Raw genomic sequence first — 11,356 nt, forward strand, 5'->3', positions numbered from 1 at the left:
GACAGGAGCAACCTGGGTTGCAACACCCATTGGTTTGTGTAGAAGACAGGTTTGGAGATAGAACTGACCCAGCAATTGCAACCACCAGAATTCATGTAAGCTGATTGGAGCTATAGACTGTACCAGACCCTGTATTGGCAAGCACACACAAGAATCAGGTCTGGGATCACCTCAGACAAGGTTTCTTTGGGGATCTCCCCAATTGAACTGCTCAGAATGCCAATCACATAGAGAATTGCAGGTTTAATGGTCTGGCGTGAAGTGCAAGTGTCAAAGCTGAACCTCCTCAGAGACTTACGGAGCAGTAGACAGCATATCCACGTGCACATGGAGGATATGGCAGTACACTGGGGTCTGCTGAGGACACTTCATACCATAACAGAGGATGGAGGACAGAATGTATGGGTCAACTACCCCAGCCAAGTGTTGGCAGTGAGTATCTGGGCAAAAGGAGACCCTAAGGTGGACTATGTCAGCCAATGAGTTCTGTGCTTGGAGTGGTGAGATCAGCAGTAATTCAGAACTGTTGAACTATCAAAACCTCTTGAGCAGACCCCTCAGAGCATGCTCCTCATCGGGGACCATGGGGTGATGTCGAGTAGCTGTCCTCCATCCCAAGGTGCAGAGGTGTTTGGGAGGTGGGGTGTGGCTTCTCCCCTTGTCTCCTCTCTTCCTCCAGATACAGGAGGGAAAAAGGGGAATGTAGAAATGGTGGGTTCACCCACCTTCTTATAGCCCTTGAGCCTTATCACCCTAATCAACTCTGTAAAAAATCATCAAGAAACAAAAAAGAAATTAAAAGTGATGTGTTTGGCATTTTTTGTTTTTTTTTTTAAATTATTTTTATTGCAAAGTCAGATATACAGAGAGGAGGAGAGACAGAGAGGAAGATCTTCTGTCCGATGATTCACTCCCCAGGTGACTGCAACGGCCAGTATTCGCCGATCTGGAGCCAGGAGTCAGGAGCCAGGAGCTCTTATGGGTCTCCCACACAAGTGCAGGGTCCCAAGGCTTTGGGCTGTCCTCGATTGCTTTCCTAGGCCACAGGCAGGTAGCTAGATGGGAAGTGTAGCTGGGATTAGAACTGGCGGCCAAATGGGATCCTGGCATGTTCAAGGCGAGGACTTTAACCACTACGCTATCGCGCTGGGCCCAAAAATGATGTGTTTGTAAGCATTCTGCATGGTACTTGACACACAGATGATCAGTACATGTTTATTTCCTTCTCTTTCTCTCACTATGGAGTAAATCTTATAATAATTTTGAAGTGCTATACTGAGTTTTTTCTTTTTTAAATTTATTTTTTATGGAAAAGTAGATTTATGGTGAGAAGACAAAGATCTCCATCCACTGGTTCACTCCCTAAGTGGCCACAAGGGCTAGAGCTGAGCCAATCCAAAGCCAGGAGCCAGGAGCTTCTTCCAGGTCTCCCATCCAGATACAGGATCCTAAGTCTTTGGGCCATCCTTGGCTCCTTTCCCAGGCCAGAAGCAGGAAGCTGGATGGGAAGTAGAGCAGTTGGGACATGGACCTGTGCCATATAGGATCCTGGCAGCTGCAAGGTGAGGTTTTATCCACTAGGCCATTATACTGGGCCAGATTTTTTTTTTTTTTCTAAAAAAGAAAAAAGGTTTGAAAAATTTACAGAGGGCCCAGCACAGTAGCCTAGTGGCTAAAGTCCTCATCTTGCAAGCACCAGGATCAGATATGGGTGCAAGTACGTATCCCAATTGCCCTGCTTCCCATCCAGCTCCCTGCTTGTGATATGGGAAAGCAGTCGAGGGTGGTCCTACCAGGCTGCACATGACAAAATCAGGAAAGCCAAGAAGCAGGCAGTAGAGAGTACCCAGAAACTTGAAGTCCTTGTGTTCCGGCATCTATGGGGAGACCTAGATGAGGCTCCTGGCTCCTGGTTTTGGCCTGGCCCAGGCTTGGCTGTTGCAGCTATTTGGGAAGTGAACCAGCAGATAAAAGATGGATGTCTCTCTCTGTCTCTCCCTCTCTCAGTAACTTTGTTTTCAAATGAAAATAAAGTCATTAGACCAGGAATCAGTGTTGTGGCAGAGGTTTAGCCATTGTTGCAATGCTAGCATCAGCCTGGGCCAGTCTCCTGTGGCCATTTGTGGGTGAACCAGCAAACATAAGATCTCTCTCTCTCCCTCTCGCTTTTGTAATTGTGCTCTCTGCCTCAATCTGTGTATGTGTGTATGAGAGAGACCCTCCCTCTCTGCAACTCTCTTATTTTTTTTTTAATTGGAAAGGCAGATATACAGAGAAGAGGAGAGACAGGAAGATCTTCTGTCCATTGATTCACTTCCCAAGTGGCCGCAATGGCTGCAGCTGCATCAATCTGAAACCAGGAGCCCAGAGCCTCAGAAAAATAATACAGATAGAATTGGAAGAAACCTGAATTCCATGATGAGCAGGAAAGTATTCTGCAAACTTTCTAGTTCTATGTGCTCATAGGTATTTATATTACTGCGCGATTGGTGACTTTGCTCAGGAATGACTTCGAGAGAACAGATTGAAATTGGCTGACTAGAAATCAGAAACCTTTTGTTCTGTTCTTGAGAGTTTGGCCAAGCAACCATGGATGCAGGAAAGCCGTGAACAGAGAGGCTGGCAGGAGAGGGACCTGCAGGTTGGATGCCAGCAGACGGCTGAGTCGGTTACTAAGGGTCAGAATCCAGCTCTGCCTTTACTTGCTGTGTGACACTGAGCAGATCACCAACCTTCTAGGAGCTTCAGAGTCCTTATCTGAAGCTCTTGTGATCTAGGGTTGACATGGAGATCCAGTGACATCACAGACCCAGTAGAGACAAAGATGAAACCACAGCCCACCTGTATGTAGCCCAGGGGGCGGACTTACCTGCTCTGATGAATTATCCTTGAGAGATTGCAAATGGAGGATGTATTCTGGGTCGTTCCTCCTGGTCTCCACGGATGCACTCAGCACCCTGAATGCACCCGTGTTGTGCCTCCTGTATACCAGGTAACAAACCTCCAGGACATGGTGTCCAAAGGCAGCCAGCTGTAAATGTCCTTCTCTCAGAGCATCAACTCATGAATAACCCTCCTGAAAGTCAGTTTCTATGCACAGACAGCAAGAAAATTCCAGACGGAAAGATCCCAGAGAAACCTGTCTTGGGACATGAGCCAGGGACAGGTGTCCTGGGCCCAGGCAAGATGGCCCAACCCAAGGATGCTCAGTATCCCGAGGTCCAAGTGGCTAGGGGGATGGAGGGCGGGGCTCTCCCTCAGGCAAGGTCACGGCCCTGCACTGTCCATGTACTGCCCATGTTCTCTTCGTGCATGGTGTCTTAAGACGATACCCAGACAGAATAAGAAGTGCCTGCGGTTTTTTAAAAAGTTGTTTTTTGCTTTTAAAAATGTATTAGAAAAGCAGCGTTACTGAGAGAGGGAGAGAAAAATCTTTCATCCCCTGGTTCATTTTCCAAATGGCTACAATGCAGGGCTGGGCCAAGTCAAAGCCAGGAGCCAGAAACTTCTTCTGGGCCTGCTGCATGGTTGGCAGGGAGGGACCAAGACACTTGGGGCTACTGTTGGCTGCTTTTCCCAGGCCATTGTCAGGGAGCTGGATCAAAAGCGATCAGGACATGAACTGGCACTAGTAAGGACGGCCCTGGGCCTGTGGCTTTTCAAAAGCCCACCACCAGCCAGGAGCCAGGAACACACACGAGACCCAAAGACCTGTGGCTTGAAATGCTGATTTCCCTGAGTACACATGAGGCTCTTGTAGACGTTGCAACTGTCTCTTCCTGCTTCACCCCACGCTGCTATAAAAGACCACAACGTGCTATAAAAACTCTGATGTCTGATAGAGAGAATCCTTTTTCTTTTTTTTCCCCTTTTCCAAGAAAGTTTCAGCTGTTTTGTACAATTTCTGCTGCTGGAGCAGCGTGAGTAACATAATTATTGAAGCGTCTTCAAAGCTCTAACGCCAGGAGACAGGAACGCCGGGCACCCGCCGGCAGCCCAGCAGGGAGCTGAGCAGTAACACTGAATGAGGCCACAGGCATCTCCAGCCAGGGGAGGGAGGCTTCCGGAAGGCGCGGGAAATCCTGGGAGGCTCCGCAGAGGAGGTGACAAGGCACTGGACTGTGTGGGGAAGAAGGAATTGCTTTGAGTAGGGGAAGGCGGTAAGAGTTGGCAGGATTCAGCCCTGAGCTGCACAAGACCTCTCGAGAGGACATTTTAGCCGGCTTTTAGGTAATTAAATAAAACGCGTTTTATTAGAAAAGCGATACAAAGGGACGACGCTGGCCTCCTCCCAAGAGGAGCCAGGAGCATCTGAGAGCGGAGGGGCAGCCTTGCGCTGAGGTAATGCCAGAAAAGGCCGCCCGGGGTAAATGGGACACGTCCTGGCTTCCCAGCCCACCAAAGGTGCATGGTCCTAGGATGCCGCGCGCGGCGACCACCGGGATTTGGGCCGCTGCAAGACGGCAGCGGCCAGCTGGTCCAGGGCCGGGACGCCGCCGACGGTTCGGCCAGGCCACCTCGCAGCGCTGAATGCTTTATGTCGGAATCGACCAATGGGATGGCGGCACCCGGTTGCCGGGGCAACCTAGCGAGCGGGGGCGGGGCTCTGGCGCGGTGGGCGGGGCCTGGGCGGGGCCTATATAAGCGGGCGGCTGGCGGCGGGCGGGGCGTGGGGTCGGTGGCTGCTGGGCGGGCGGGGCGCAGGCCGCGGGGCCCTAGCCGGGGGGAGCGAGCGAGCGGAGGCGCCGGGGACCCGATTCACTCGCTGGGGAGACCTATGGGCCGAAGCCGTGTAAATGCGTTTTAAGGCGAGTGCAGGGAGAGGCTGCGGGAGTGGGGGTGGCCTCGGGGAGCGACAGCCCTGGGCTGGGGCGCTCACTCGCTCCCACCCCCCACCCCGGGCGCCGCTTGCCTTCTCACAGCAGGGGCCTCGGCTCCGCAACTGCCACTCCCCCTCGGGGTGTTGCACAAGTTTCGAGGTCTCCGGCGACCCCCCCTAGCAGCACGCCTGGCTCTGGCCCCCGCGAAGGAGGACGGGGCTTGGTAAGGGGTGTTCTGGGGGGCGGAGGACCTGGGACCTCGACGCTGCGTTCGGGGGGTGGGTCACCGGCACAGAGCCCCCAGCATTCCGTTCTGGCCTTGGGGTTCGTGGTCCCCGCCCTTCGCATGGCGACCCCCCACCCTCAGCACGCGTAGTATTCTAGCACGTCCCTAAGTGGCCCCGAACGCCCTCTCCAAATGGGGAGGCTGCAGCCCCCGGAGACTGGCCTGAGCATCCTCAAGGTCATGCGGCTTTGGAGTGGACTCTCAGTTCCAGTGGAGACACCTGGGCGTGGCCACCCCAAACTCCGCCGGGTGGGCGTGTCGGGAGGCTGCGTGGGGGCGTCAAGTTTCCCCGGTTTGTTTCCTTTCCTTCAGGCCCTCTATCTGAAGACCCCCGAATTACAGAACTGGAAAGGATTTTTTTTAAGTCCATTTTAGAGGTGTAGCCACTGAGGCTCCAAGCAACTGACATCTAAGCACACAAAGCCTGGGCCCAGGGTGGAATCTAGGATTCCAGACCTCCCACCCCTCCCGGGCTGGCCCTGGGGGAGGGGCGCGGTGGGACTGGAAGAGGCAGCCTTGGAGCCAGGAGCCCGCCCCCCAGCCGTGTTCTCTGTCTGCCCCCTCCGCAGTGTGTTGCATACTTTCTAAGGCGGCGGCTGCGGCAGGGGCGCCATCCAGGTTGCTGGCTGCTGTTCCTCAGCATGGCTGGCTACCTGAGGGAAGCGGACTTTGTGATGGTGGAGGAGGGCTTCAGCACGCGCGACCTGCTGGAGGAGCTCACTCTGGGGGCCTCGCAGGCCACCGCGGTGAGGGCCCCTGACACCCCAGACCCTGGCCATGGCTGGGGTTTCGTCTTCCTTTACAACCCCATTGCTGGGCCTTGACCTCACCCCCTCACTGTGCCAGGTGCCTGGCCCTCCTGCATCCCTGCCCCCCTCCCCCGTGATGGAACACCCCCTTCAGAGCCTGGCACCTTCCCTCAGCTCCCACATGCAGTTGTGGGGAGCCCTGTGAACCCTGCCTCCTGAAGTAACGTACCAGGTTACTCATTTGTCCTGTGTCCTAGGCTCCCATTCACCTCTTGCTCAAGCCTGGAGCTCTTTGGCAGCGCCCCCATGCCTGTGGGGTCCAGGCACCTTCACACAGCCTCCACTGTGCCATCAGAGCTCAGCCACTCCATTGGTCCTCCCCAGAGGTGCCATGCGCACCTTTGCCCAGGCTGTGCCCCCTTCCTGGCCCCATCTCCCCTCAGCCCCTCTCACCTTCACTCAGCATGCCTCTGCATTGTCCTCCCTTGTGTTCCCTACTGCGTGGTCTCAACATGCCAGCTTGGTGCAAGGCTCGGTCATGACTTAAGTCTCATTCATGCTCTTCTAGACTCAAACCCCTTCAGGGTCAGAGCCCTGCCTGGTGTTCCCTGACCCTTAGTATAAGGTCAGGTGCCAAATGGGCATTAGTTTACAAAAAAATTATTGCATAGAAGGGAAGCCAAGTCCCAGGGCAGGCCTCAGGAAGGCGGTCTCACAGGCCTCGTATGCATAGGACCTTAGTAACATGTCCGCTGGCGTGGGTTGCAGTGCAGACCTGTCACCTGGAGGCTTTGTCGAGCACCTGTGTGTGGCGGCAGCGGATTGAAGGCCATGGCCTTGGCCTCCGCAGAATTGACCCCGCCCTACAGCATAAGTGCTGACACCTGGGGACAATTGCAGTGGGAGCATTAAGGGCAGAGTTGCCTTAGTGGCAGCATTTGGACTGGACTTGGACCATAGGTTAGGATTCTGCCCCATTCTACTGGAGGTGGGAAAATGGTCCTGCCGGTGGCTGGAATTGCCACTGCAGAGGAGAGGTGCGGAGGTGCGGAGGTGCTGGAGCTGGGTGGGGGCAGCTGGGATGTTAGGCTGAGGAGCTGGTCCTTTGCAGGTTGGGGGGTCCAGAGCAGTTTTGAGCATGGTGGTGGCTTTGTGCCAGTGCTATGCTTAGAGCGGGGAGTTGGAACGTCATGAATGGTGCGCACGGGGAAGGAGCTGGAGAGGTCTCACACCTGTGCTCCTCTTGTCATGCAGGGTGAGGTGGCTGCCTTCTTGGTGGCTGACCTGGGTGCCGTGGTGAAGAAGCACTTCTGCTTTCTCAAGTGCCTGCCGCGAGTCCGGCCCTTCTACTCGGTCAAGTGCAACAGCAGCCCAGGCGTGCTGAAGGTCCTGGCTGAATTGGGACTGGGCTTCAGCTGTGCCAACAAGGTGAGCCCCATCCGCTCTCTTGAGCTGGTACACTGGCCTGATGTGCCTGCCTGCAAAGTGTGGGTGGTGCTTGGGGAGTATGAGCGGCCCCTGCCCTCTGGCAAGACAACCTGCTCAGAATGGAGGTCGGTGGGGTGAGTTGGGGAGGAACGAGTGTGGTATTTTTGGGCCTTTGGAATTCCAACTTGGAGCCTTGTGTGTCCCTGGTTAGGTGGTTCCCTGTTTGGAGATTTTTCATGTTTTGGCATAAAGCTGTATGCATTATCTTTTGATTAAAACAAAGCAAATACCTCCATGTTGTTGGCTTTGTTTCACGGGTTGGCAGTACAACCCACACGGCAGCAGCTGTGTGTGGCGGGGTTGGCAGTACAGTGGGGAAGAGACTCTTGTCCTTGACTTACACCTTTAGTTCGTCTGTTTTCCTTCGGTTCTTACCGGAGGCTATGAGGTGTCCTCAGATGACAGCTTTGGACACATCTCATTGGTTCATTCAGCAGATACTTTCTGAGGAGTCAGACTGTGTAGAGAAAGCAGGAAAGGGAAGCAGACAGTGCTGGGTGCAAGGAAAGCGTTTTTTAGATGGTCTGGCTGAGCAGCGCTTTGTTGTGATGAAGATACTGACCTCCAGGCACCAAGGACCCAAGCCTGTGGGTAACAAGGGGAAGAGCCTTCCAGCAGGGAGACAGTGGCTGGTGCAAAGGCCCTGAGATGGGAGCATGGCTGGTGGGTATTGTCTTGTGAGCTGCTGGTCTGCAGCGTGACTGGGTGCTGTGAGGTGAGTTCTAGAAAGGCTTCCCAGGGGAGAAAGGAGCTGTCCTCTGGCAGTGGGGGAGGTCTGCCAGGCGACACCTATAGGGAGGGTGTGGCAGGAATAAAGGCTTGATGGGGCAGGCAACAGAGCCTCTAGTGCCCTGAGCTGCAGTGAAGGGAGCTGCTGGCTCTGGGGTAGACTCTAGATAGACTGAGAGAGGAGGGCCAGGGTGGAATGCCCAGGATGAGTGGGGTACGTAACCTTCCAGATTACTGAATGTGAGCTTTCTGGGTGGTGCTAGCCTCACGCTCTTGACTTTGCGCTCTCTGTCACTCTGACTTCCTGCATGTCCTACCTAAAGTCCTGTGCAGCGGTCAGGGAGATGCTAATACTGCATCTGGGGGAGTTGGGGGCCAAGCGCGTGTGGCTTGCTGGTGGCAGGGCCAGTACTGTGGCCCTTCTTGGTAGTGCCTCCTGCAACACGCTGGCCCGGCCTCTGCATCCTGCAGGATCCTTTTCCACCGCCTTGGTTGGGGGTGAAGAGGAGGAACCACCCCTGGCCCCCACGCTGATCAGCTGGAAACCCAGGAGTGGTGAAGTGCTTGGTCCTATAGCCTGAAGGTCAGAGCTGTGGAGTGTCAGGGTTGAGAGACCTTGGAGATGTATAGGGGCAGCTCAAGTGTCCGCTGTTTTGCCGAGTAGTGTCTGCTGTGTCCAGCGCTCTGCCAACTACTTTCTGTACGTGATCTCATTTTATTCTCAAAACAACCTGTGAGGTCATTGTTTTGCTGGGATTCTGACAACAGCCTGGCGGAAGTGTAGTTGATGCACAAGGAAACAATGCACTTAGGTTGAGCCACACCCCCAGGGTCACACACTGGGAGGTCCCTGGTGTCTGAACAGTGTGGTCCCTGATGTCTTTCCCAAGGACCTCAGGCAGGGGTTGGCCTGCTGGAGCCCTCAGTGCGCTCCCAGGCTGGGAGAGGCCCCGCCCCCCTGCGGCCGCGGAATCTGGTAGGTTTTTCTGAGGAATTGAGACTGCTTGAACTCACCTTTCTTAGCAGACTGAGGCTGCCCTCTCCTGGTCAGATGTGGGGGGCGGCCATGCTTAGCATCGATGTATCTCTTTGGACATTCTCCAGGGCCGGGGCATGAGCTGCATAGACACACCCCAGGGCCAGCACAGCCACTGTTTGCCCTGGTACTCTGGTCCTCCTAAGTCACCTTCCCAATGACCTTGGGCCCTTAACCCTTCCCTGGTCTCCGTTGGCATCTTCTCATTTCCTTGGCATCCTGCCCTGGACTCCACTTCCTCCTCCAACCCCTCCGCTGAGAAACCCGATGGAGTCATTACCCTCACCTCCCTCCCTCAGCACACCCTTCCCTAAGCCATTGCTCCCCAGCCTCCATTCTCACTACCATAATGAATTACCTCTTCCCAAGGTCCCTTGCGATCTCCAGGATCCAGCGAACGCTTTATCTTAAGCGTTAATTGTTGAATTATTCAAATATCCCTTTGTTCACTCAGAAAGAAAGTAGCTTTGTCGTTTCATTGGCCATCACCGGTCTGGTTTTGAGGGAATATAGCACAGACCGTCTGATTTATGATGGTTCAGTTCTGACTTTTCTACTTTACAAAAGCAACAGACAGTCCTTGGAAGCTGCAGCGTTTTCCCCGTGCTCACGATGTGCGGCACCATCCCCCTGGTGCTGCTGGGCATTGACCCTGAGCGTAGTTCCCAGGCAGACCATGATCACAAGAGGATTACCCACTATCTGACAGGGCGCTGTGTGCCTCCATGAGGGTGCCCGGTGGGTTGAGGTGTTAACGCTTTGCTTCAATTTGCTGTGGTTTTGTTGGGATGTAACCTGTCTTGAGCGAAGTAGCATCTTCATTTTTAACAAATACATAAATTATACAGAAAGTAAATTCTGTGATTTTGTAATGAAACATAAACAGATACTCGTGGCATACGAACTGTCCCATGGTGCTTTGGACTCGGCAGGTGTGGAGATCTGTTCATGCTGACATTGGCCCTGGTCTCGGGGACACTCCTTGTCCTCTTATTGTCTGGCCTGTCACCCTTCAGTGCAGCTGTGTATTCTTTTTAGAAAAAAGTAATCAGTGATAACATACAGATCTCATTTTTAAAAACTCATTGAGTGATAGAAACACACACACACACACACAGACAGACACACACACACACACACACACACGGGGGGGTGGTGGGGAAGGAGAGTCATGTACCTGCTAGTTCACTCCCCAAATGGCTGTAACAGGCAGGGCTGGGCTGTGTTGAAACCAGGAGCCAGGAACGCCATCCTGCTCTCCCACATGGTTAGCAGGGTCCCAGGTATTTGGACCATTTTCCACTGCCTTGCTACATCCATGGAAAGGAGTGGGATAAGAAGTGGAACAGGCGGGACTCAAACTGGCATTGCAGTATGGGATTCCAGCACCACAAGCAGTGGCTTAAGCTCCTGTACCACGTTGGTGGCCCCACACTGCTAGTTGTCCAGCCAGATGTGTATGCCTGAAGGTGAGAGCAAGCCCTGCCCTGCCTGCCCTGCCCACACTGGGCACTTGGACCTTTAACAGCTCCTTCTGTTCAGACTCACTTTGCTGCCAAAGGAAAGTGTTGTGACTTGCTTACCACCCTCTTCCGGCCACCCCCACCTCCCTGCGGGTCCTGGGGGACTTCCTGCCTTTTGGTGTCTCCCAATTTCCTTGAGGAGTTTGATCTCCAGTGGCAACCTGCCACCACTGTCTCCAGCCAGACACGTCTTTCTTTCCTGCTGAGTTGATACCATAAAACATTTGGCACCCAGTAGGTTCAAATGCATGTTTTCTATCACCCCCACTGGGGATCCTTCAAAACCTCCCTCCCCTGCAGTCTTCACCCTGCTTGCTGGCCCTGCCTCTTGGACCTGTATCCTGCCTTCTAGTCAGCTCTCCCAGAGTACCCATGATGCATGGGCTAGTTTCCCCAGCAGTCCCTTATGTCCTCCCAAAGGTAGCCAGAGTGACATGGATTTATATATAAAATATTTGAAAGGCAGGAGAAACATTTTTCACTTGCTAGCTCACTGGCTAAGTGCCTACAACAAGCTCAGACTGGGCCAGCCTGAAACTAGGAACCCAGAACTCCATCCAGATGTCCCAGTTTGGGTGACAGGGTCCCAGGGACTGGAGCCATCACTTGCTGCCCCTCAGGATGCACATTAGCAGGACGCTGGACTGGAAGTGGGGCTGGGACTTGAAGTCAGGGCCTCTGATGCAGGATGCAGGCATCTCAAGTGATATCCATTGCTAGGTCAG

At 53.9% G+C, this 11,356-nt stretch overlaps 1 protein-coding gene across 2 annotated transcripts in view; it reads left to right on the plus strand.

Moving 5' to 3' along the window:
* Positions 1–4,653: 4,653 nt before the first annotated feature.
* AZIN2 (antizyme inhibitor 2) overlaps positions 4,654–11,356 on the plus strand; it is a 22,575-nt gene continuing 15,872 nt past the window's right edge. Inside the window, exons 1-4 of one of the 2 annotated variants that reach the window (XM_058673957.1) lie at positions 4,654–4,808; positions 4,923–5,043; positions 5,676–5,852; positions 7,110–7,283. In XM_058673957.1, coding sequence (XP_058529940.1) covers positions 5,748–5,852; positions 7,110–7,283 — 279 coding nt within the window. In that variant the 5' untranslated portion in view covers positions 4,654–4,808; positions 4,923–5,043; positions 5,676–5,747. 2 annotated transcript variants of the gene reach the window in all.

This window comes from Ochotona princeps, chromosome 2, assembly GCF_030435755.1.
Source record: "Ochotona princeps isolate mOchPri1 chromosome 2, mOchPri1.hap1, whole genome shotgun sequence".
In the NCBI taxonomy this organism is placed as follows: Eukaryota; Metazoa; Chordata; class Mammalia; order Lagomorpha; family Ochotonidae; genus Ochotona; species Ochotona princeps.